Source organism: Marmota flaviventris, chromosome 1 (genome assembly GCF_047511675.1).
Source record: "Marmota flaviventris isolate mMarFla1 chromosome 1, mMarFla1.hap1, whole genome shotgun sequence".
Classification (NCBI taxonomy): Eukaryota; Metazoa; Chordata; class Mammalia; order Rodentia; family Sciuridae; genus Marmota; species Marmota flaviventris.
In genome coordinates, this window is record NC_092498.1 from 170,400,202 (window position 1) to 170,426,673 (window position 26,472).

The 26,472-nt window shown below is 42.3% G+C and overlaps 1 protein-coding gene across 3 annotated transcripts in view; it reads left to right on the plus strand.

The window, feature by feature from the left end:
- The window catches only part of Pxk (PX domain containing serine/threonine kinase like), a 75,254-nt gene that overhangs the window by 44,416 nt on the left and 4,366 nt on the right, over positions 1-26,472 (plus strand). The window contains exons 6-18 of one of the 3 annotated variants that reach the window (XM_071619121.1): positions 447-520; positions 1,282-1,356; positions 4,919-5,023; positions 5,715-5,816; positions 7,669-7,830; positions 8,194-8,311; positions 9,558-9,636; positions 12,205-12,253; positions 16,398-16,475; positions 17,495-17,581; positions 18,002-18,071; positions 20,295-20,357; positions 25,761-25,790. In XM_071619121.1, coding sequence (XP_071475222.1) covers positions 447-520; positions 1,282-1,356; positions 4,919-5,023; positions 5,715-5,816; positions 7,669-7,830; positions 8,194-8,311; positions 9,558-9,636; positions 12,205-12,253; positions 16,398-16,475; positions 17,495-17,581; positions 18,002-18,071; positions 20,295-20,357; positions 25,761-25,777 — 1,079 coding nt within the window. In that variant the 3' untranslated portion in view covers positions 25,778-25,790. Of the gene's footprint in view, positions 1-446; positions 521-1,281; positions 1,357-4,918; positions 5,024-5,714; positions 5,817-7,668; positions 7,831-8,193; positions 8,312-9,557; positions 9,637-12,204; positions 12,254-16,397; positions 16,476-17,494; positions 17,582-18,001; positions 18,072-20,294; positions 20,358-25,760; positions 25,791-26,472 lie in introns of those variants that run through there. The other 2 variants (XM_027951312.2, XM_027951314.2) reach the window with 2 other exon arrangements.

The following is a 26,472-nucleotide window of genomic DNA, read 5'->3' on the forward strand; positions in this document are numbered from 1 at the left end:
CCTCCTCCTCCTCCTCCTCCTTCTTCTTCTTCTTTTTTTTTTTTTTTTGGTACTGGGGATTGAACTCAGGTGTGCTTAACCGCTGAGCAACATCCCCAGCCCTTTTTTATATTTTATTTATAAATGAGGTCTCCCTGGGTTGCTAAGGGCCTCCCTAAGTTGCTGAGGCTGGCTTTGAACTCCATCCTCCTGCCTCAGCCTCCCAGCCACCCTGTTGTCTTCCTTTCTTTCTTCCTTCCTTCCCTCTCTTTTTCCTCCCCTCCACCTTGCTTGCTTGCTCTCTGGTATACCCTTTACCATGTGAACATAATCAAGTGGCTTTTTTACTGGTGCTTACTATGGGTAATTTTGCCAAGCTTAATTTTGATCAATTACTTTTAGTCAGTGAAGCTTAGAGCAATTGTAAAAATGATGCAGCTCTAAACACATTTCTGCTTTGATGACAGGCTGGAGGATAAGGAAGAAATATTTTTTGATGAAGATTAAAAATCAACCAAAGGAACGGCTAGTCTTAAGCTGGGTAAGCTAATTTTTTTGCTTCACATATTTTTTTCCTTTTTAGTGTTTTTATTGCATCAATTTTATTTCAGGAAATTTAGATAGATTTCTGAAAGCAGATTTGACAAGAGAATTACAAAATCGTACTGCACTATTAATGTTGATGTCAGGGCTTCTGCAGTCCCATATCAAAGGAGAGTCATTTTAAGTTCTCTTTGCAGTGTGTTTGGTTATATAGGTGTAATTATATTTAGTCACCTAGTAAACATTTGGAAAGAAATAGCTACACCTTAAAATAATCATCTAGGATCTCTTTAGGATTAACAGTTTTAGTACTTTATCTTTTTTTTTTTTTTTTAATATGGGGCATTGAATCCAGAGCCCAGGGCACTTTACCAGTGAGCTACATCCCCAGTGCTTGCTTTTCTTTTTAAAAATTTTTAAAAATTTTTTGAGATGGTCTTGCTAAGTTGTTGAGGCTGTCCTTGAACTTGCTGTCCTCCTTCCTCAGCCTCCAGACACCTGGTTACTTAGAGTCTTTCACTTTGGGCATTCAAGTGATACATTTGATCAGTAGAATTAGATGTGATCACAGTTAAATCCTGGTTTTTGTATGTTTATACACTGCCTTGACAGAAAGACCTTGAGGCAACAAGAGTTAGCGTGATTGTCATCTTTGATTTACCATTTATTTAGACAAATAAAATGAAAGGGAAAGACTTTTAAGAAATTTTTCTTTTGATGACCAAGACTGTACACTGATATTTCCTCCCATGTTTTCAGGCTGACCTTGGCCCAGACAAGTACTTGTCAGATAAAGATTTTCAATGTCTAATCAAACTCCTGCCTTCCTGTTTGGTGAGTACATGTCCTTCTGTTATTCTTAGGGCTGATCCCAGATTCATAGTGTTGAGTGTGAACATGAGGAGAAGAGCAGAAATGCTCGAGAATGGAGAGAGAGGTGGATTTCAGACCTGACAGAAACTGTGCAGGGCTCCTCCCAAGGATCACAGACCATTTGAAATAACACTCATGACATCTGCACAACCCATGAAATGTGATAATTTAAATATAACCTTAAATTATATTAGTTTTTTGGGTTTTGTAGTGCTGGGAATTAGATCTAGGCTCCACACATGTGAAGTGAGCATTTTATCACTGGGTTACATCCTGAGTCTTTTTCACTTTATTTTGAGATATGGCCTTGCTAAGTTGCTGAGGCTGGCCTCACACTTGCAATCCTCCTGGCTCAGCCTCCCGAGTGGCTGAGGTTACAGGTGTGTGCCACCATGCTCAGGTTAGCTCTTGTATTTTAAACAGATACTAGATTAGGAAAGCAACTACTCTTCTGAGTCTCTTTTTCTTGGTGAGGGTGTATGTATCAGTGGAATTGGAAGATCTCTTTCTAGTCCAGAAGACAGAATTTCAATAAGCTGGGTAAAGAGAAGGCAGAATATCCATTTTGTTGTCTGTTACTACTCTCACAGGCTTACTAGTTGACCTTCATTAGCACTACTTATGCAATGCACAGGTTTAATATAAGGCCTTTGTTGGAAAGGATCACAATGATATATTTCAAGCTAGGTGGAGAATATCTTCAGTGAAGACTAATCTGGCCAGAAATTTGAGTAAATGTTGATGTTCTTTATCTGTTGTCTGCATGAGGTTGTAGGAGTTCCTTAATGGCTGAGCAAAATTATGCTGACTTGTCCAGTTGAGTTAACACATTCGTTTTTAAAGACAGAGTGGCTTGTCATGCTATAAAAGGCCAGGCTTTTTACAAGGTATCATGTGTGACCAAGAAAAATGGTGTGGCCTTGAGTTTGGCAGGTTGTACGGTATGCTGTCTGCATTCAGTTTTAAATTTATTTTAATGGGCTGTACTTTTTCTGTTTTTAAAGTAGCATATATAAGAGGTACATGTTAATTGTAGAGAAGCCATAAGACCCAGATGAGCAAAAATAAGAAAATAAAACTCACCTGTAATCCCAACTAACCAGAAGGAGGAACCAAAATGTTGAGTTGTTACAGTTTTAGAACTTTATTTGACTTTTTGAAATTTTATACATACTGCTTTTTTTGTTTTGTTTTGCTTTTGGTACTGGGGATTGAACCCAGGAGTGCTATACCACTGGGCAACATCCCCAGCCCTTTTTATTTTTTATTATGAATCAGGGTCTCATTAAGTTGCCCAGGATGGTCTTAAACTTGAGATCCTCCTGCCTCAGCCTCCTGCGTCACTAGAATTATAGGCATGCACCACTTTACCATCTACATGCTGTTTGAAAACTTCCCTTAGTCATGTAAACATGATCATCTAAATAAATACAATGCAACATTATTATTAATGGTAGCATAGAATTTTAATTGGCTAGTTTACTTAACTAATCAGGCATTTAGGTATTTAATTTTTTTTTTCTCTTATTAGATTAAGAAAAACAGAAAAGAAGTCACAATGAGCAATTTTAGCTAAACATTTGTGCCCATCCTTAACTGTTTTCTTAAGATAAATACCTAGAATTAATAAATAATGTTTTGGGAGATAGTTTGAGACTACATGAAATATCCTGTTCTTTATCAAATCTACTAGTTTTAGCTTTCAGTGTGATTTCTAACTCATCATTCCTTTTGTATTTATTAGATCATAAGAAAGAGCTTTCCTTTTTTTTTTTTTTTAATCTTTCCGTGCTGGGGATCAAACCCAGGGCCTCATGCATGCTAAGCAAGCATCCTACCACTGAGCTATATTCCAGCCCTTTTAGTCATATCAGTGTGGACTCGAGGGTTTTTATTTTACTCATTGAATTTTTTTTTTTCTTTTTTTTGGTGGTGCTGGGGATTGAACCTAGGGCCTTGTACATGTGAGGCAAACAGTCTTACCAGCTGAGCTATATCCTCAGCCTTTCTCATTGAATTTTTTTTAATATTAGTAATAACTTTTATTTTTATTCAGAAACAAGTTATTATAGCTTCTTTTTTTTAAATTTTTTATTTTTGTACCATGGATTGAATTCAGGGGCCTTGGGCCATTGAGCCACTTCCCCAGCCCTATTTTGTGTTTTATTTAGAGACAGAGTCTCACTGAGTTACTTAGGGCCTCACCATTGCTGAGGCTGGCTTTGATCCTCCTGTCTCAGCCTCCTGAGCCGCTGGGATTACAGGCATACACCATGCGCTGGCTAAATTCTTTTTAGCTATACATGACAGTAGAGTGTATTTTGACATATCATACATGCATGGAGTCTAATATTCTAATTAGGATCCCATTCTTGAGGTTGTACATGGTGTGAAATTGCACTGATCATGTATTCACATATGAACATAGAAGAGTTATGTCTAATTCATTCTATATCTTTCCCATTCCCGTCCCCTCACTCTCCCCCCATTCCCCTTTGTCTATTTCATTGAATTTCTTTTTGGGGTGATGGATATGTTCTATAATTAGATTGTGATATCTTACCATTGAATATATTGAAAACCATTGAATGGTTAGGGTGAATGTAATGACATGTGAATTATGTATCAATAAAGCTGTTAAAAAGTCAGCAGCCACCATGCTGATGTGATGATCAGGAGAAACTTTCAGGATTGATTACTGTATTTTTCTGGGCATAACCTTCCACCCTCCCCCAGCCTCTCCACCCTCTAGCCCTGGGCAGCTCAGCTTCTGCTGTCTTAAATTTTCATGGAATTCCTGTGAGCTGTTGGGCATTGTCATGCCAATCTGGAGCCAGTTTGTTCATGCAACCAAAATTTGAGGTTATTTGAGGACTTTCTTCTCAGTCATTAAATAATTTGTCTTTTCCCCACCCTACTTGGTTGACGTCAGTGTCCCCATCTGAGGAGGACACTGTGAATCATCATATTGCAAATGTCTATGGAACAGCAGGGTGACCCATGCCAGCAGCTTTGGAAAGGAACAAAGATGCCAAACGATACTGCTTTTGCTTATTTCCTGGCTGCCGTGCTCCCTGGCTCAGCACCCTAACAGCAGCGTGGAATACCAGGCCAACCTGCGAGCAGAGGCACATTGATCCTGGTCCCACTTGGTTGTGCTGAGATTTGGCTGTATTCTTTATCCATTTATAGAGGCAGAATATCAAAATCATATTTCCCAAACTCACATTTCCTGTCTTCCACCAGGCTTTTGCCTGAACTAAGAGAGTGCAGATACCTTCAAGGTGGAGTTCACCATGTTCATTATCCACTTTCCTCTTGTCAATAACATCTCTTTCCCTTCCCCCATTGGAAGGAAGAGGAACTAGTTGATCATCTAAATAACTTGAAACTACCACCGTTCAGGAATATCCTCACATTTATATGCAACCAAACTACCAAGGTGGCTCTTGACTCTGCATAAGCAGGCCCTGGACCCTGATTCTCATGCCAATCAACATGAATTTCTTTTTTGTTTTGGCAGCACCCTTACATCTATCGGGTTACCTTTGCCACTGCTAATGAATCCTCTGCATTGCTAATCAGGACATTTAATGAAAAAGGAACTTTGAAGGATCTGATTTACAAGGTAAATGTACATGATCATGGTTACAAAGTTCTTTTGAGTTCCTTTAGATCTCATTATTAATATTCGATACCTAAGGTTCAAGAAGCTAGTCCTTGAGGATTTTATTTTAGTTTTCCTTTTATTTGGAAAGACTACACAGTTTGGTTAAAGAGTATTTCTTTTTTTTTTTTTTTTCTTTTCTTTTTTATTTTAGTTGAACATGGACACAATACCTTTGTTTTACTAATTTATTTATTTTATGTGGTGCTGGGGATTGAACCCAGTGCCTCACATGTGCAGGGCAAGCGTTCTACTACAGAACCCCAGCCCCAGCCCCAAGAGCATTTCTTTTCACACATGAGGAAAGATAGGACATTTAATGATTGTATCCATTTCATTGTAGGCTTGGGTCAATTTTAAAGTTTGTCTAGAACGTAACCAAGCAGTTCTGAAGAGTCCTGACAGTATGCAGGGTTCAGGGGACTACCAAGGCCTTGACTAGGCACATCATCCCTGGGAAAGAGAAGGGACAGAACCCAGGTCATTCTCTTTCTATCCACTTCACAGACTCTTGTATTTTTAAACCCACATCCTGTGGGCTGGCCGTCTCTGGAACCTCCAGTGTCTGTAGGCTATTCCGTGTTCAGGAAGCTCAGGTGCAGATATAGGCTCCTCTGACACTTTCTAATGTGCTCTTTGTTCTTTTCAAAAGGCAAAACCAAAGGACCCATTCTTAAAAAAATATTGCAACCCTAAGAAGATTCAGGGCCTTGAACTCCAGCAAATAAAAACATATGGACGGCAGATTTTAGAGGTAAGAGGTATTCAGTTTTTGTTTAAGTGGTGCTGGAGTTTTGTCCACAATTATATTCTTCTTATGGAAAAGTTTTCAGGCAATATCCAAAACTGCTGACATTGTCTGAATATTTATAAACTAATGGCATTGCTATATTTTACCCCCAAAAGCAAATATTTGTGATGAAGGTGGCAGTAATTTACATTTATAAAATTCTAAAAGTGTTAGCTATTAATAACTTTGGTGTCTGACTTTTAAGAACTTTGGTATGAGGATGCCTGGTTTTGTGTTTGGTTGACCTTCATCTCTGTGCCAAGACTTTTGTTTTGTTATATGGGATATATACCCATGTGGCTCCCTTACAGAAGTATAATCAGTATTGAAAGCCTTTCCCATTTGGGCTGGAGGTATATAGCTCAGTGGTAAAGTGTGTGCTTAGCATCACAAGACTGAGGTTCAATCCCTAGCACCAAAAAGAAAAAAGAAAGAAAGAAAGAAGAAAGGAAAGGAAAGCCTTTTCCCATATCATCCTCTAAATCATATTTTCTAGACTTCCTGACCTGTGCAGCCCTATCAGTAAAAAAGACTTGAGCATAAACCTCCATTGTGTATATTTAACTATATATATTACATACATGTACTACTCATAATATATTTTACACACTGTAAGTTAAAAAAGGTGAAGAGTTTAAAAGTCAACAGTAGGGGGCTGGGGTTGTGGTTCAGTGGTAAGTGCTTGCCTGGCATGTATGAGGCACTGGGTTCAAACCTCAGCACCACATTAAAAAAATAAATAAAGGTATTGTGTCCATCTACAACTGAAAATAAATAAATAAATAAAGTCAACAGTGGGGAAGTTGTGATATTTTCTTTCAGTCCTCAGTAGACTGACCTGGGCAGCCCCCTTTAACCGCTGTCGCTGTGACTCGCCAGGTCTTTGCAGGGGCTGTATTGTGGCATCTCTATTCTAGGGGCAAGCCACTTTTTTTAAATGGCAGCTGAAAAGTTTGCTTCTTTTTATGGGAGCCTGTTGTATGTTTCTGTTAATAAACAGTCACATGTGTCCTGAGAAGAGATTGGACTAAAGACGTTTGCAAGTCAGTCCCTTTTCTGAAGTACCTGTCAGAAGTGCTGAGAAAAGAGCTTCATTCATTAATGCAGAAGGAATCGGGACTGCCCTGGAGAGAGCTGGACTGTTGGGATCAGAAACCACTTAAATCAAAGTCTCTTGGCTTCAAAGCTATTTGCTCAAAACTCTTCTCTATTCTTTTTTGTTTATTTTTGGTACCGGGATTGAACCCAGGGGCATTTAACCACTGAGCCACATCCCCAGCCTTTTTTACATTTTATTTTGGGACAGGGTCTCACTGAGTTGCTTAGGGCGTCACTAAGTTTCTGAGGCTGGCTTTGAACTCGAGATTCTCCTGCCTCAGCCTCCCAAGCTGCTGGGATTACAGTAGTGTGCCACCATGCCCAACCCTTCTCTATTCTTTGGAAAAGGGAACTTGGAGTTGCCTCTCAGACTCACAGCCTGAGAGCATTCAGCATGACTCCAAAGGAACGGACAGAGGTCACATTTTTCTTTAGGAATCGCCCCAGTGACCTGTTTGATATTGTTTCAAAACATATTGACTTTAAAAGAAAAACCAGGTTGTTTTTGATTTTTTGTTTGTTTTTTTTCAGTGCTGGGGATTGAACCTAGGACCTTGTACATATTAAACATGTGCTCTACCACTAAGCTATACCCCCAGCCAAAAATAAAACACACACACACACACACACACACACACACATACACACACACAGTATAACCTCTCTTATATCCAAGTGAGTTGGGAGGAAAATGTAACCTATGCATATTTTTTAATAGGTATTAAAGTTTCTACATGACAAAGGATTCCCTTATGGGCACCTTCATGCCTCCAACGTGATGTTAGATGGGGACACTTGCCGGCTGCTAGACCTCGAGAATTCCTTACTGGGCCTTCCTTCCTTCTACCGGTCCTACTTCACACAGTTCAGGAAAATCAATGTAAGTCACTAAAGCAATGAAGCAGTAGCAGGACCCCTGATCTTCCCATGTAGGAAATAGTGCTAAGCAGGGAAAGGCAGAGCTGAGGTGGGCCTTACTCATTGGCCCTGTTTCTCCTAGGGAGCGTTGCTGGATAGGGCAAGGAAGGGGGTGAAATCATTAATTGGAAAATCACAGAGGTAGGAGCATGACGTTTGGTCAGAATGATACCTTGTGAGCTTTCATGAAAGGCTTTGGAATTGCATTTTTACTGCCAATTGGGAGTAGGGCTGCCCCTGGGCCTGGTTTCTCAGTGAAAGCTTTGGGCAGGAACAGGGGGTCTAGATGGAGGATGAATGTGGCACTGCTCTCTTTCTTCCACAGACGTTGGAAAGTGTGGACGTCCACTGCTTTGGCCACTTACTGTATGAAATGACCTATGGACGACCGCCAGACTCAGTGCCTGTGGATTCCTTTCCTCCTGCACCATCCATGGCTGTGGGTCAGTATAGGGTTTGGAGGGATCTCCCGGGCTCAGGCAGAGCCACTCACTCTGTTTCCAGAGTCCAGGAAGGACCTAGAGGACGTTACTATCCTCCACAACCAGAAATACACTTCAGCAAACATTCAGATGGCTTGACAATTGGTGAGGCCATCTGAAACCTTCAGGAAACTTCTTGTAAAATGCATTAACATTTTTTAAAAAATATCTTTATTTTTATGTGGTGCCAAGGATCGAACCCAGTGCCTCACACATGTGAGGCAAGTGTTCTACCACTGAGCTACAGCCCCAGCCATGCATTAGCATTTTTAAAGTAGAGGGACATAAAGAGAAGTATAGCCAGCATGAATCTTAATCAGAAGCAAAAGCCAGGGCCCAGCAACTTGAAGCCAGTCTTGGGGACACTGGCAGGTGTCAGAACAAGGCTGGAGCAGGACTGGAACACGAGAGCCATGGGTTAGAAGCCTGGCAGAGAAGAGCCCAGCAGGCCCAGCCAGGGGTGCAGGGTCACAAACATTCTGGATCCAGGAGCTCTTCCAGCATTACCTGAGGAGGCCCAGGAGAGCCAAAGGGTAGGTGGGAGTTACCTTCTACAGGAACTGAAGCTGACTCACCCAGGGGCCCTCCTGTTCTCTCCACAGCCAGCTGAGAACTCAGCTGGAGCAGAGAGAGGAGAGCAGGGTGGCTCTTGGACCATCATCCAGGAATATACAAGTCAACACTCCAAAAATGTGGAGAGAACAGGCCCCCAAGACAATTTTGTGTTGAGTTTGAACAGCCAAAACTGAACAGTGACCTTCAGGTAGAAAGTCTCTGCTGTTTTTGATGCCATCCAAGGTGTTGGATAACGAGGTATCAACAGCTGGCATTTCGTGTGCTGGTTTTGATTTAAATCAGGCAAGCAGCAAAATGACTTTCAAGTTCCAAATTGTGCTTCTGTGTAGGGTTTACTTCTTTTCTGAGAGAATAAACACTTTTTATGAATGAGTCCCAATTATCTTTGGAATACACTTGGCTTTCTGTCAGCGTGTGGCTCCTGAGGCATTTCTTTTGAATCATTGGGAACACGAGTGTTGCCAGCATCCCCCCTCCCCCCATGTATGCCATCTGTCTGTGTGTGAAGAGTTTTGACACTGTCCTGATCAGCCTGCAGACAGTTATTACAAAGCGGTGTCAAACTTTTCATCATCAAGTGGATTTGCCAACGTGTTCTGTGGAACTAAAATGTGTATCTGTTCATTTCAAGTGGCCGTGTTGGAGTCTACGCTGTCTTGTGACGCCTGTAAAAATGGCATGCCTACCGTCTCCCGGCTCTTACAGATGCCGTAAGTCAATTATATGCATTGCTTGTCACCTTGATAACTGTTGAACACCAGACCGCTGTGCCTGGTACTGTACTAAGGACTGAATTGTGGTCCCGGTGGAGTTGAAGTGACCTGCTTGCTGATGGTCACTTGCAGCATGATACCATGACCTCCCCACTCTCTCATGTTGTCCTTGAACATTAATGTTCTTTTATGTGTGTCTCTCCTCTGTCAACATTAGCATTGTGTGTGTGTGTGTATACATGTGAAGCCCCAAATTTAGGAATGCCAAAGGAGGGCCTTCTCAAGCCCCTCTCCTTGCTAACCTGTTTGAGCGTGTCAGTTAGCACCCAGCTGTGGGTAGTTCGCAAGCACAGGGCCTTGTGAGGTTTGCCCTTTAGGAGAAGGCAATGTATTTCTGGGCTTCTGAGCTTTGTTTGCTCATTTCCTCACTGGGTACTATTTGTTGAACTTCTAGCCTGAATCAGGCACTGTGCTAAGGGCTGTGCATTCAGAAGACGTTCTCCTTTAAACAGAGTTAACAATACTTTTTTTTTTTTTTGGTACCAGGGATTGAACCCAGGGGCACTTAACTACTGAGCCACATCCCCAGCCCTTTTTATATTTTATTTAGAGACAGGGTTTCACTGAGTTGTTTAGGACCTCGCTAAGTTGCTGAGTCTGCTTTGAACTCGCGATCCTCCTGCCTCAACCTCCTGAGAGATTACTTCATCAAAGCAGTTGATGTAGTGCTTTGGGGCCTTTCTTTTAGGTATGTTTTCTATTCCTTTATGGAGAAGAAGCTGAGCTAAGGTTAAGGAGGATGTGGCTGGAGTCAGACAGACCTAAGGTGGATCCCAGCTTTGCCACTTCCACCTGGGAAACTGTGGGAGTGGAGTTTCCCAGGCCCATTGCTTTGTCTGTACCAGCTTGTTGTGTAACAGATAGATTCAGAAACAATAACAGAGGTAAAGGAGGCAAGGGACAATTTGAAGAGTGTGCAGCAAAGTTCAAAGAAGGTGTATAACTTCAGATTCCTTGTTCATTATTCTCATGAGTGTTTAGAAAGGATCTTCTGTAGGCCAGGAGCAGTCCTGGTCCCTGGGGAGACAGATGAATGGTAGAAACAAACCTGCCCTGTGGATGTGACATTGGAATATTCCACAGATCCAGGAGCATCTATGTCCAGACCCACAGCCATTAATAAAAATATGCATGCATATGGAAAAATGGATCCAGTTGAGAAAGCAAAGTAATTTCCACCTGGGCATGGTGGTACATGCCTATAATCCTAGCAACTTGGGAGGCAGAGGCAGGAGGATCTCAAGTTTGAGGCTAGCCTCAGCAACTTAGCAAGACCCTATCTCAAAATAAAGATAAAAAGGTTTGGGTATATAGCGAAGTGGTTAAGTACCCCAGGATTCAATCCCCAGTATCAAGAGAAAAACAAACAAAAAACCCAAGTAATTTCCACCCAAAGTTTTATAACAAAATGCATTTGTAGGGAGGAGGCAGCCTGTTCATTTACTTGATTTTGCATTTGTACTCTCTTCTCCAAAGCACTTCCATTTTCCTCCCAGGCTTCTAGTTCTAAAGTGAATCCAAATATATTTTTCTTCACCCAAGTCTCCATCCTGTGGGCTTCAGCCTTGACAAGAGCCCAGGGCGAGGGGTAATTTATGTTCAATTAAATATGTTTTTTGGAAGTAAATAGAGGCCTGGCAGGGGAGGGTCAGGAGGTTGGGGAGTCCTCTGAGGAAAAGGCAGTCCTGTGGCTTCTGCTTGGGATGAATTTCCTGTCTTTACAAAGCAGGGAATGGTCAAATGGGCACTATCCAAGCAGCCATTTTCATCAAAGCAGTTCAGAATTCCTTATGCTATTGTTTTTGTTTTTAATATTTATTTAGTTATAGGTGGACATAATATTTTTATGTAGTGCTGAGGCTTGAACCCAGTGCCTCATGCATGCTAGGCAGGCACTCTACCTCTGAGCCACAACCCCAGCTCCCCCATGCTATCATTCTTAATGACTGGCTTTGGAAGAGAGAATTGCTATTCTCCAAAAGCTGCTGTTTTTTAAAATTATGCATGAGAAACATTAGAAAAAAAATATATTTCTCTTAGATTCCAATCAGGGCAATTCTTTTCCACTTCCTCTTTATTTTGCTGGGCTCTAGAATAAATTTTGTCCTTTTCTGAGGCATAAATAAATAAATAAAAAGAATAACAGATATTTTGTTTAGAAATATCTACTGCATGTATTATTTGTCATATTTTTGCAAAAATACTTTTTTTTTTTTTCCAAATACTATATTGCCCCATGGTGGGGAAACCATCTCCCCCACACAGCTGGTCCAGTGCTCCCTAATACCCCTAAGCCATTGGGGAGGGAGTTCCTGAGATCACACTGGGTGGCCTGTAAATTGCTTTGCCTTTGTGGGTAAACTTGGAGTGGTGGCTTGGCTGGGGCTGAGTATGTGGTGGGAGAAGGGAGACCTCAGGTATTATAGGTGTCTTAATATGCCTTGATCCTACTCTGGGAATATACCTAGTTTAAAAAGGATTTTTGTTTCTTTCTTTTCTTTACAGATTATTCAGTGATGTTTTACTAACCACTTCTGAAAAGCCACAGTTTAAGGTAAAGCGAGCGATTATATATTTTTTTTGTTTGTAACACAAATAAGTTAGCCTTGAAAGTTACCTTTTTGTTCAGTCATATAAGAAACGGTAGACAATAGGGAAAAATTGAAAGTAATCTAAATACTCTATAATTAGGAACTAGTTTTATCATCTCCAGTACATTCATTTGAAAAAAAAAAAAAGAGTAAATCCAATAAAAATGAAATGTATTAAGGCATTGTAATAGTATGTAAAGCAATTATGATTTGGGCTGTTTTTTTTTTTTTTTTTTTTAAGCTGGGTATGAAATATACTGTGTAAAACCACATATCTGTGTCTAGAGAAAAGTCTGGAAGGAAGTCGCTGGGGAAGCAGTGGTGTGGTGTCATGGGAAGAGCATGAAAAACCAGAGTAATGCTTTGCTTGTAGGATACCAGCCATTACCCACAGCGGGGCTTCTCAACTGTGGCATTTGATTTTTGGGCTGGATAATTCCTTAATGTGGGAGCTCCCGGCCCGTGCACTTCAGGGTGTGAAGCAGAGGCCCTTCCTTCATGTGGCAACCAGAAATGTCTCCAGGCAAGAACTGGGGATGTAGCTCAGTGGTAGAGCACTTGCCTGGCATGTGTAAGGCCCTGGGTTTGATCCCCAGCACCACACACACACAAACACACACACACACACACACACACACAAAGAACAAGAAAGAAAGTCAAAACAAAAATACCATGACAGTGTCTCCAGACATTCCAGATAAGGGTCTACAAAACTGCACCCAGTTGAGAGCCACTGACAAGTGGCCACCAGCAAGTATCTAACCTTCTAGTTGCTGTCTACTTGCGTGTCCCACTGGGGAGTAATACCAGCCTGTCATCATTGGTCAACTGAGACTACTTTCGCACACTCCTCATTCAGGTCCCATCTCTCACCTGCGTGCAGATTTGGGCGGGAGGCTGACATGTAATTTTGTGTCTTCTCTCTGTTTTCCAAAAAAACATGTCATGCTATTATGATGAAAACGAACAAAGCAAAGAAAGAAAGAAAAGAAAACCAAGGTGAAGCTAGATTGTATAAGTGAGAAATGTTTCCCTCTTCTCTGTTTGCTAGTGTTGTGATGGTCAAAAGGTGCAACTTATGCAGTCGAGGGGGAGAAATAAAGAATGTCCACATGCTTTTGCCCTTTTCAATGCTTTATTCACTCAAATCGCTCAATACAATTTCACTCTATAGGTTCTTACTCAAGAAAATGACAATCCTTAATGCTAGGCACTGCAATAGACATGATCAATTCACAGCAAACAATTCTAGATTAATTCTAAGCACTGCAAACACAATCATGACAGGCTCACGACAGACAAACATTCCCTCTGCATGCTAAGCTCAAGCGTCAGAACAAAAGTCTCCAGCCTTAGGTTTTAAGTCCAGCAGATGCACATTCACTCAGACCGTGGTGATCAGGTGAGGAACCAAGGCAGGCTTCTCCTGGGGTGGAGCTGACAGCCAGTTGAGGAGAGGGTCGTAGAGACAAGTCACCCCTCTCACCCCGTCAAGATATGACTGTAGAGTTTGAAAGAGGTGAGGAAGATGCAGAGGACCAGGCAAACAATGAGAAGAGCTGAGCTGTCAGTCCAGGCCGTCATCAGGCTCTCAGCGTGAGGGCATCAGTGTCTGGCTGAATGTCTGTTCCTTTGCTCCATCACTTATACTAAGTTGGGGGGCTTCTGACCACCCTTCCAATCCCTGTCAGCGGCCATCAGATTTCTCAGTGACATCATTTGTCCTGGGGTTAAAGCATCTGGTCTGGTGATCCCCACCCTGATTTTCTTGCCTCTTCCCTTTATGGGGTGAGGACAACATGGCAGAGACTTCACTTTGAGCTTGTCAGGGTGGGGAGAAGTGACTTGTTTATGTCAGGGCTATTTCTGATGATCATATTGGAGGGCTCCGTAGGTGTGCCAAGAGAGACTGCAGGTTTCAAACTGGAGTTTTAAAATGGAGTCACTTAGGCTCAGGCCTAAGGCCATCCTTACAGCTAGTCAGAGCAGTTCCCACAGAGTAAATGGTTTCTTTGGATTCTGAGGTAGGAAGAAATAAAAATAAATTCACCTCCTTCACTGAAATCTCTTAGGAAATGTATTAATTCAGGCTTTCAATAAATATACTCTCTCCCAGCCAGACTTTCTAGTCCCTAGGATTTGGGGATTAGTGTTAGATTTCACTCCTTCTCTAAGCCAGCAACCCTTTCCATAAAAACAATATGATTTTAAAAAGCAGAACTAAGTTCCTGTAGATGTATTGACTGTGGAGGTTACACAGGAAACTGGTGACACTCGCTGACCCCAAGGAGGGCAGTGAGGTAGGAGACTTTTCACTGTGTATGTACCTTTTTACACCTTTTGGATTTTGAACTAACTATATGACCTACTAAAAAAAATTAAATTTTAATTTTTAAAACAATAACAAAAGACAAAAAGTTCAACATGCTCTGGGTATCTCTTTCCAGGTCTAGACTCCTCCTGGTTTGAAAAGCTAATAAATTAAGAAATAACAGGGCCGGGCATGGTAGCACACACCTATAATCCCAGTGGCTTGGGAGGCTGAGGCAGGAGGATTGCAAGTTCCAAGTCACCTCAGCAACTTAATGAGGCTCTGAGCAACTTATCAAGACCCTGTGCCGCAGTCTGGCTGGGCACAAAATCATGAGCCACTCAAGCAGGAACAAACTTTGTTTCCAAAACTCCCGCGAATGCCACGCACCCTGCCTTCTCCTGGGACACACCACACCAACAGGAAATCCCTCCTCCGGAAATCCCTCCTACCACACTTCCCCAACCAATGGGAACTCTCTGGGAGTCCCCGCGAGAGCTCCAAAGTAGCAGGCCGAGGCGGACAGCAGGGGTCTGATATCCAATTGAATATACGTGTTAACATAACCATTATCATCTCAATGGCTTGCTGGCGTCACCTTTCAACCAAAAATGCCATGCGTCATTCCTACTCAGCTATGGCTCTCAGCAACCCTGTCTCTAGAAAAAAATATTAAAAAGGGCTGGGGATTTGCATAGTGGAAAAAAGTCCCTGGGTTCAATCCCCAGTACTGGGTGTGTGTGTGGGGGGTCATTGCCAAATCTAATGTCATGAAGCTTTTATCCAGTGTTTTCTTTTAGTTTTATGGTTTTAGGACTTACATTTAGGTCTTGAATCCATTTTGAATTAGTTTTATGAATGGTGTAGGGTTCAGCTTCACTCCTTTGCATGTAGATTTCCAATTTTCCCAGCACCATTTATTAAAGACAGTTCTTTGCTCATTGGATGTTCTTAGCACCCTAGTCAAAGATTATTTGACTGCATATGAGGGTTTTTTCTTAGGTTCTCTGTACTGTTCCATTATTCTAGGTGTCTGTTTTTACATCACTATCACTCTAGGGTTTTTTTGTTTTTTGTTTTGCTCTAGGGATTGAACCCAGGGGTGCTTAACCACTGAGCCACGTCCCTAGCCCTCCCCCCCTTTTTTTTAAGAGAGGGAGAGAGAGAGAGAATTTCAATATTTATTTTTCCGTTTGCGGCGGACACAACATCTTTGTTTGTATGTGGTGCTGAGGATCGAACCCGGGCCGCACGCATGCCAGGCGAGCACGCTACCACTTGAGCCACATCCCCAGCCCCATAGCCTTTTTTATTTAGAGACAGGGTCTCTGAGTTGTTTGGGGCCTCACTAAGTTGCTGAGATTAGCTTTGAACTCACGATCCTCCTGCCTCAGCCTCCTGAGTTGCTGGGATTACAGGCATGTGCCACCTCACCTGGCATCACACTGTTTTGATTACTGTAGCTATGTCATTATTTTCAGACTCAAGATGTTTGAGCTTTCCAACTTTGTTTTTCTTCTTCAAGATTATTTTGGCAGTTTGAGATCCACTTGAATTACTTGAACTGTAGATTATGCTTCTGTTTTAGTTTTATGTGTTCATTGCTAAAAAATGCCCAAGAGGTGAGTGTGTTAGGGACACTAAATGTGGCTGGGATAGCATTCAAGTGGACAGCTCGAACTGGTTTTATTCCAGAGAGACTCCTCTGGGTAATCAGGTACTCCTCATGGACTCCAGGATTCAGGAGACTCTCCAGCCCCTTCATTCAATAAATTATGTACTTTTTCTTCTTTCAGATTCCCACAAAGTTAAAAGAGGCATTGAGAATTGCCAAAGAATGTATAGAAAAGAGACTAATTGAAGAACAGAAACAGGTAAGTTGATCACAGTTCTTCATCACCTTTTGGTCTTTAGTGTCCGCATCCTCTGCCATGGTATTCGCCAGGGGGTTGAGTTTTTTTTTAATTTATTTACTTATTTATTTATTGGGTTCTGGGGATTGAACTCAGGGGCACTGGACCACTGAGCCACATCCCCAGCCTGGCTTTGTATCTTTGTATTTTATTTAGGGACAGGGTCTCACTGAGTTGCTTAAGGCCTCACTGTTGCTGAGGATGGGTTAGAACTCGGGATTCTCCTGCCTCAGCCTTCCTAGCCTCTGGGATTACAGGTGTGCACCACCACACCTGGCCAGGGGTTGAGTTTTGACTGATTTTTCATGCCCTACACATTTTGTGCTTGGTTGCTCTCAACCACATTCCAAGCTGGCTACTGGGACAAAGGGCCAAATATTCACAATCCTACCCACAAGCAGCTCAGTCTATGGGGGGAAAACACATGGCACAAAGGGTGGTCATTCTTTATGATCAGGGCATGCTAGGTGGTTAGGGGTATGTGTAGTCCATGCCCTAAAGATACCAGGAACTGGCCAGCTGTGATGGTGCATACTGGTAATCCCAGTGACTCGGGAAGCTGAGGCAGAAGGATCACAAGTTTGAGGCTGGCTTCAGCAACTTAGTGAAGCCCTGTCTCAAAATAAAATGAAAAGGATTGTGGCTGTGGCGCAGTTGAAAGAGTGTTTGCCTAGCTGCATGAAGCCCTGGATTCAGTCTCCAATACCAATAAATAAATTAATAAAACTAAGATGCAGGGAGGAACCTGGGGAGTGAGAAGTTGTGCATCACCTGGCATACTCTCCTCCCAGACATTCAGACCCAAGCCAGGAGACAGGCAGGCTGAGTAAAAACAAACAAACAAACAAAAAAAAAACCAAGATTGTTGATTGTTTTACCCAAATAATTTGATTTGGCAAAGCATATTGGAGAAGATTTTCTTTAGGAAAATGCCTTATGTAGGATGTGCTTACATTGTGGTGGATTGTGATCTCTTAAAGATTCACCAGCATCGAAGACTGACAAGAGCTCAGTCACATCATGGATCTGAAGAAGAAAGAAAAAAGAGAAAGATCTTAGCTCGGAAGGTAAGCCTGGCATCTCTGAGTTCCTGGTGAATGCTCGACTAGTGTGAGGAAAGTTCTAGGTGAACATTTAATGACTTTGTGCTGTATCTCCTTGAAAGCTGAAAGTACTTCCAGATGACTGGTTTGGAGCTTTTTAAAAGCCACATAACATCAGCAGTGTAATGGACCATATAGTTTCCTGGCTTACTGAGGTTGTTATGGCAAAATGTAATTGGTGGAAATGATCGGCCTGAGATAGTAAAGTCAGCATTCTGGGTTTTATTTCCCTCTTTAGTTTTGGCTTGTGGCTTCTTCACTGTGCTAAGTTATGAAGCCAAATATGACCTGTTTGTAGCTAGTTTAACTGTATGTCTGGAAAATTTTTTATTCTAACTCTCAGCTTCAGCATGTTTATTCTTTGCTCCCTTCTTTCTTTTAAAGAAGTCGAAACGATCTGCTATTGAAAATAGTGAAGAGCATTCAGCAAAGTACAGCAACTCTAATAATTCAGGTAACTGGCTATAGATTTTAGTGGGGCCCAAGAGTCAGAGGTCAAGGTCAGGTGCCTGTGGTTGATCCAGAGGTTTTGGATTCTTGTGGGCGTAGACTGGGCACCCATACAGAAAACAGAAGAACTCTGATCCTGATGAAGGATTGTGACAGCATTCATGGCTTCAGAACTCAAGTGCTAGAGGATCTCAGAGGTTATTAGGTAGCTCTGCTTCTTCATTGTCATTGGCTAATCAGCCACCTACACAGGAGCATTCGCCATGGAAGTAAAACAGACCCTACTTAAAATGCAAGGAATCCTATCTTTCCGTAGAGGCTTCATCAACTGAAAGAACCCTTAATCCTGCCCTCTGCTCTGCACCCCACATGGTGGGAGGATGGGCTTCTCTGCATAGATTAAGGAAAGGACTCAGTGGTGTGTGAGGATGGCAAGAGCATCATTCCAGAAAGCCCAAGATGATTCAAAGGGTGCGGTGGTACACACCTGTAATGCCAGCTGCTCGGGAGGCTGAGGCTGAGTTCAAAGCCAGCCTCAGCAACTTAGCAAGGACATAAGCAACTCAGTGAGACTCTGTCTCTAAATAAAATACAAAAGCAGCTGGAAAAAAACCATATTGAAACAACACTTATCTTTCATTAATTCCCCCATGTATTTCTGAGTCACTTTCTCTTGGTGTGCCATCTCTACAAGTTGAAATTCCTTTCTTTTGTCTAGTCATTTCTCCACGATTTATTGCCCTTGGTTAAAATGGTATATAAATCCCTAAGTCTAAGGGCTTTCTTGGGCTTATCATTTATTTTCTATGGAAACTCCATGCCACTTAAAAGTATTAACATCAAATAAAATTAATATGCTTTCTCCTGGGGGGGGGGGGGGGAGGCTGGGGATGTGGTCCAGTGGTTGAGTGCCCTGGATTCAGTTCCCAGCACCAAAAAAAAGAAAATGGTGGAGGAAAGTGAAGATCTTTACAGGTCATGCCTCATTCTCCTGGGTGAAGTCAGCCAAGAGGATATCTGCCTGGGCTGGAGAAAAAACTGAGAGAAAAGTGAAGTAAGGGTTGTTGAAGGAAATGTACAGATTACCGGGAGACACTACTGGGACCCAAGTTTGGTCTTCTCTCGGTGAAAATCTGTCAGCACTACAAACAGTGTGAATTTTACCTTCTGTGCAAGGCAAGCACTCTACCAACTGAGCTCTATCCCCAGCCCAGAGTTTTACCTCCTATTTCAGTAGAAAGCTCATATTTTATAGGGAGCTAAAGGAATATTGCGAATAAGGGAAGCTAGAGGAAGGCATGGCTTAATTAGGATGTCTCTCAGCATGCAGTGTCCATGAGGGAGGGGACTGGGAGTGTGGTCATGGCTGTGAGCTTAACCACAACAGCAAAAGGTGATGGCCCTCCTTTTTGGGGTGTGTGCCTATCAGCCCTGGAGGCTCTTGGTTAGGAACTCCATGTGCAAGGGAGGTGGGGCTTCTTGTCTTTATAGAAGAGGCTTATGTAGGAACTGCCATCTGCTTCTAGGGCTGCGTCCCTGTCCATCCAGTGCGATTATTTTTTAGGGATGTCTAAGCTACAGGGAGATGCTGAGAACTTGGGAGTGTTTGAAATATAACAAGGCTACTAGACCCAGGAAAAGCATGCAATGTGTGGAATTTTGCACATTGTTTTACTGTAAATACTGTTTTACTGTATTTACTGAATGTCATGTAAGAAAAAACATGGAAAATCCATAGGTTGCAGGCTGGACCCTGTCTAATTGATCGTACCCACTCAGAAATGTACCTTTCTATAGAAAGCAATGCTGGGTGGATTCTGTGAGGAGCTCTTGTTTTCCTTGGAGAAGCTCCCATCAGGCTGTTCTGTACCTCCCTGTTCCCTGTATTGCTCTGACCACTGTCATTTGTCATTACCCAGAGATGAGGTTGGGTCCGGAAGAGAAGTTATTGCCAACTTCCAAAGCTATTTTGATTAAACAAAGTTGGTTTCAAACTAGTCAAGCTGCTGGGGGCAGCGGGACTCAACAGGCCTTTGAGGACCTGGGGAAGTAAGCAGACCTTGGACTGGGATGAAAGTCTGTTGCCCTTGAGTCCAGTTTGTGAATTTTCTGTCCTTTATCACATTGTTCTACAAGGCCCACAAGGCAGCGATGGGTTTCTGCTTATTCCAAATTCCAAATGTCTGTTTTTGGTCCCCCATGAGGGTTTCCCTGTGTTTTATCTTAGCAGGATCTGGGGCCAGCTCACCTCTCACATCCCCATCGTCGCCGACTCCACCCTCTACAGCAGGTCAGTAATGGGGTAAGGTCATGTGACTCCCTCCTCTCCACCCATGGGAGAAGCGGGCTCTTTCTCTCGTGCCTTGGCCCAGGCATTTCGATATTAGGTAGCACTGCCTTCTCCTGGGAAGACCAGTGGGAATGCAGATTAGCTGTGTCTTCCAGGAGAGCTCAGGGTTTTCATTTCCAAGCTTGAGTTCATAGGGAATGGACTGGTTTCGGGGCCACTTACCACTCTGGCTCAAGCTTGCTCTCTTGGCTACAAAGCCTCACAAAAGGATCCTTGCGTCAGAGTTTGTCTTGGGACAAAACAAATGCACTACTGCCCAGGGCCCTGTCCTACTGGAGCTTTCTCCTTAGGGAGCCCATTCATGATCTGAGTTTTGTGTCAGAGCAGAAATGGTGAGCTGTCTAGGTGAGGTGCGAAATCCCACCACTGTCTTCTGGTTTCCAGATAACTACTTGCACTCTATTCTACTCTGTAATGCATTTAATTATTCTGATAGTAATTTATCATTTAGCCTTTGTTTCACCTATGTGAATTAAATCAGATACTGTGAATTTTGTTTGAAAATTTTAAAAAGAATTTAGCTTGGGGGCTGGGGTTGTGGCTCAGTGGTAGAGCACTTGCCTAGCATGTGTGAGGCACTGGGTTTGATCCTCAGCACCACATAAAGATAAATAAATAAGATAAAGGTCCATCTACAACAAAAAAAAAAAAAAGAGAGAGAGAGAGAGTTTAGCTTGGGAGCTTACTTACAGAACTCTGATTCTGCAGAATGGTCTCATAATACTTTCTTCCCTTTGAACAAAGATCTTTCTAAGCATTTTGCAAGCCCAGTGGAAACACTCTGGAGCAGCATATATCCTTTCACTTCTTAAATGAACCAGCTGTTCTAGATGTCTGAGGAGCTGGCTCTTCACTCAGAGCTCATCAACGATTCTTGGAAAGGTTCCTACAACTTTCTGAAAGAAGGTTGATACAGGAGTTGACAATACCACATTCATTACTGTTTAGGGTAGTATCCAGGAGCTACCAAGAGCATTTTCCGGTTGTTCTCAAATACTTCTTCCTGACCCTCCTGAGGAAATGACAACAAGCAAATGCAAGGGAGCTAATTTGAACCCCCTGCTTCAGGCTGGTATGTGCCTTCCTGATGGCTAAGAGTAGTTACCAGAGGCTTATGTAGAATATTCTGGGCCAGGACTTTTCTTGAGTAATGAAGAACCTGGCTCATAGCAGGATATTCTTGTCTTTGTCTTTATCAGCAGATTTTTTTTTAAAGAAACTCCCAAATACTGATCCAGGTTGATGTGTCTTTTATGAGGTGATCTGTTTAGGTTGATCACAGACTTCTGGAGATTCGCTGTCCAGACCACATTGTTGAGCTAATTTCTAAAAGTTAGAATATTAATTTTATACCACTTGGACATATGAAGAACATTAACTTGGAGATTCTATGAGCTCTCCTTTAACAAGCGAGGTGTCTCTTTACTGCACAGAGCACCTCACCATGTGTGTTAGATGTGTCTGGACAGTTCATCGCTAATTCTCATCTTTAAATGACATAGAAAATGTGCAATTTGTTTGGATTGGGGGGAAGAAGTCTCTAATTTACCTCTGCTTTACATGGGAGCTATTTAACACAGTAGTATGTTTGCATGAGATGAGGTAACTTAGAATGTGAGAAGAAAAAGGGGAATCTTTTGTCATTAGAGTTGGTACTGGGAAAACTTCCTCTAAGGTGAGTGGAAATGGCAGGAGGCAATACTGTGAATTTGACAGTACCTACCCTGAAGGGGAATCTTGAGGATTTAGAGGGAAAATATTGAGGTCTAAGCACAATAACTGACAGAGATGGGAAGTCCCCAGCAAGTAGGGACTCCTATTTTTCAGGGTTGATCAAATTATTGATGTCACCCCAAATACAGTACTCTGACCTCTGCTGGGCATTTCTTGTAATACATCTCATAAAAAAATAATATTTAGCATTTGCCTAGCAACCTAGCATTGCAGGCCCCAAATGGGGTTCCCACAGGGAGTTTCTTCATTCAAGATGCATTTTAGGGAGCGTGTGATTTCCAGGGGCTGTGTGACAGGTAGACAAGGTCCCAGCCCTCATGGAGTCACCTTTTCAGCATCTCAGGAGCTCTAGATTGGCACATCTAGTTTAGGCAAATGCGTTCCTCTGTTCACTGTTAGTTACCAAGGCCTGGAACCAGTCAGTTTCCACTGCTGGGTTTTGGTTACCTCCTCAGTAAATGGCAGAAAAGCAAAAGTTAGAAGAGACCATGTCACAGTTCCTTCTAATCTGCATACTCTAAACCCAGTGTGGACTCTGCCCTCTGGCACTTCACTCAGCTAGAGACCAACAGCAATAGGTCAGCTTAGGTGAGCTGAGCAGGCAGCAGTGCTTCTCTTCTGGAAAGCCTCAGTTTTACGGGTATATTTAAGGTAGCTAAGTGTGACCTAATTTTCAGTTACTTTCTGGATGGGGCAGATGTTTCTAAATGGAGGGGCTACTCCCTTTTCTCTGTAGCTCCTGCCTTGGGGTCTATTGAGTTCCTTAACAAATTGGTGGAGGAATATAATTTCCCTAAGGCTGGCAGTTCCATTGGGCAGGGTGGCATTCTCTAATACTTTTACTATGATCCTATTTTTTTCAGTGAGAACATTCCTAACACTTTTTTGTTCTTCTAAAGATTTTTTTTTTTTGCCCTAGGAAGGTCAGTCTTTCAAGAACTTTAAAATTCTTTATCCTGACTTGTGTCATAGTGAATGCCACCAACTAGTGTTTATACTCTGTTTTCATAGAGCTGAGCGGGTTAAAAGTTCTCACTTCCACCCCACTTAGGGAGCAGAAAGTTCTGTTACTTTGCTATCAATTTTTTTTTAATTATTTTAAGTAGATTAGTAAACGAGTGTTTTAGGAAACCTAAATAAGCAGGAGACCCTAAGCTGTTGTTTTTAATAATCTCACCTAACATATTTGGGGCACTTATTTTGTGTCAGGTACTATTCTAAATGATTTGTAACCACTGTTTCATTTATTCTCCATGAATATTTTCCAATGAGAGTTGACTCCAGTTGAGTTCCATTTTACAGAAAAAGAAACTGAGGCTATAGTAGGGCTGAGAGAACTTGGCTAAGGTCAGACAGTAGGGAGTGCTAGGGTCAGGATTGGAGCTTGGTTCTACCTTTGTTCATTTGCTAAGAGAACTTGGCTAAGGTCAGACAGTAGGGAGTGCCAGGGTCAGGATTGGAGCTTGGTTCTACCTTTGTTCGTTTGCCCCACTGATTTATTGAGTGCCTGCTTTTTTCAGGGTGCACTGCTGGGCCTATGCTGTTAAACACTTCTCAGCTTGTGTAGAAGGACCCCCAAGCCAGGCACAGTGGTACACACCTATAATCCAGCCACTCAGGAGGCTAAGGCAGGAGGAGCCCAAGTTTGAGGCCAGTCTGGGCAACTTAGCAAGACCCTATATCAAAATAAAAAATAAAAAGGACTCAGTGGTAAAGCACTCCTGTGTGATTGATAAATAAGAAAGAATCCCAAATATAGAATCAGGAAACCTGAAGTGAGTCCTGAGTCCTAGCTCTATCACTTGCCTGCTGTGATCTTGGGCAAATAATTTCCACTCTTTGAAGCTGTTTTTTTTTTTTTTTTTTTTAATACCAGGAATTGAACCAGGGGCACTTTACCACTAAGCCACATCACCAGCCCTTTTTAAAAAATATTTTATTTACAGACAAGGTCTCGCTGAGTTGCTTAAGGCCTTGCTAAGTTGCTGAGGCTGGCTTTGAACTTGTGATCCTCCTGTCTCAGCCTCCTGAACTATGGGATTACAGGTGTGTGCCACTGCGCCCGGTTGAAGCTGTCTTTTAAAAGAACTCCTGCACCTTATTAGGTAGATGCTGTACACAGCAAAGCTATAAGCAATGAAGTGCCATAGCTAAGTGTCTATCATCAGAGAATTTTAGCCCTTGTTGCTTACAGTTTAATTTTAAGCAATCGTTTTGAGGAAGGAGATCTGACAGTTTGTAGAAAACCCAGTCTATAAGAATGAGTGGAGAAAAAGAGAAGTTTTGACTCCAGAGAGCTGGAGGTAGCAAAGCAGAGCCTCGTGGGCATGAAGAGTGATTAGGGGCTTAAAGAATGGGACAGAAAGTGAAGGACTAATAAGGAGGAAAAGAAGACTTAAGGCACAAAGAAAGAGATGAGTTTATTTAGAATGTTGAAGTTTCTAAAATTTACTTAATCAAATCAAAGCCTAAAACCTCATTGTAGACTCAAAATTGCTGTGTCTGGCCATAAGAATGGTCTGTCTGTTTCTCAGAAACCACACATACACAAAGGCGCGCTCTCTGGGATGAGCAGGGCTGCCCTGCAGCCAAACTCTGAAGCATGTGTTGACTCTGTTCTCCTGCCCACTGCTGCCACCTGCTGTGGCCATTCTCAGCTCTCCTCCTCCTCTTGCAAGTCCAGCTCCTAGTATATGACCTCCTCCTTAGAGTACTCTCCTAGAATGGGGAGGAGAGGTGGGCAGGTGTTCCCAGCATCCTTTGTGTCTTCCAGACCATCCTGGTGTGAGTGGTCAGCCTGTACCGCCCAGGGGGTGCTAGTTCCTGGTCCACCTCCAGGGAGGGGATTTTTCCTCCAGGCAGTGTATGGAATTTGTTCCTTAGGAACTCTGGGATTCCCTCTCTGGAAAACCATTATCCTTCACATTAAACTGGAAACTTATCAGTTGAAAAGAAGACAAGAAAAATATTTGCCTTTCTTCTTCCTTTCCTCCCTTCCTTCTTTCCTTCCTTTCTTGCCTTATTCATGCTTTACCAAGGGAAGGTGACCTGTATCTCTGCCTGGGACGCCTCCCACCCAGGCGATTCACCTTGGACCTGCCCTATGCTTTTTCTCTTCCCAACTTCAGAAAGTCTCTATTTTAGACACTTCAAGTCTTGCTTGCAAAAAAAAAAATAAATAAATAAAATTAAAAAGTGCAGAGTTTTCCTTTCCTCCCCTCGGTCTTTGTTTGGAAATAGAATGAAGTACACTGCTGATGCTCTTCAGGGCCGGGAACCTCCCTGGCTCTTTTGAAGTGAGCACTGTGCTTATAAAGAAATAAAAATAGCACCTAACTGGCTCAGGAGAGAAAGACTCTGAAGAGGAAAGTGACTCATTGATTGCTCTATTACTAGATTTCCCATGTCCTAAAAGGGTCACAATCAGGTTTAAAAACCAGGGCATTTTGTGGTTAATTTGAGTATCTCCTAGTTTTGCAGTGAGATTAATTAGCATGTGATTCAGACTGTCTGATTTTACTGTCTGTTACTGTTTGATTAAATGACACTAAAACCTGAATAATGACTTGTGTCCTCTCTCTCTTTCTTTCTCTTTGCTGTTTTCAGTAGAGCATGCGCCATTTTGAACGTGAATTTTCGGTAAAGTAAGCTATGCTAATTTCTCTAACTTTAAAGATGCTCTGTTTCTGTATGTGACTAGAACCCAAAGTATCTAGATCACTAAGGTGATGAGCACGTGGGAGAGCAGATTTGAGACTGTGTCCTTATTGGAACATTTCAATGAAATACAGCATCTTTAAAAAGCACCCAAATGACTTCATCTATATTCATTTCATTTCCATCACGACCTTCAAAAGTCTTCATTTTCACTCTGATTTTCGTTATAAAATACAGCTCTAAAACCTGCTAATTGACTGCATGGCATTTTGATGTATTTTAATTTTGGAAACCATGACTCTCAAAGTCCTATTGTTACAGAAATATTGGTCCCTTCTCACTCTGATCTAGAGGAAAAGGTGTTAGGAAAAGGCTGTAGGGTTTTGGGGTTCCAGGGAGACAGCTTACTGGCTTGCGTAACTGATGATGGTTGGGAACAGTTCTTTTTAAAGCATCCTTAAAAATTCTCTAGTCGGGACCTAGGAATAGCCTCCTTCTTTGCCTGAGGTCAAAGTGAAGGTGGTTCCCAAGACCTGGGGACCAGGAGTTGGGGCTCTTCCACTCTCTCCTGAGAGTGGTAGGTAGTCTGGTAAGGCTTTAGAGTGGTCTGGTGGCCACTTGGCCTCCCACCTATGTGTGTGGACCAGAAAGGAACTCAGCCACA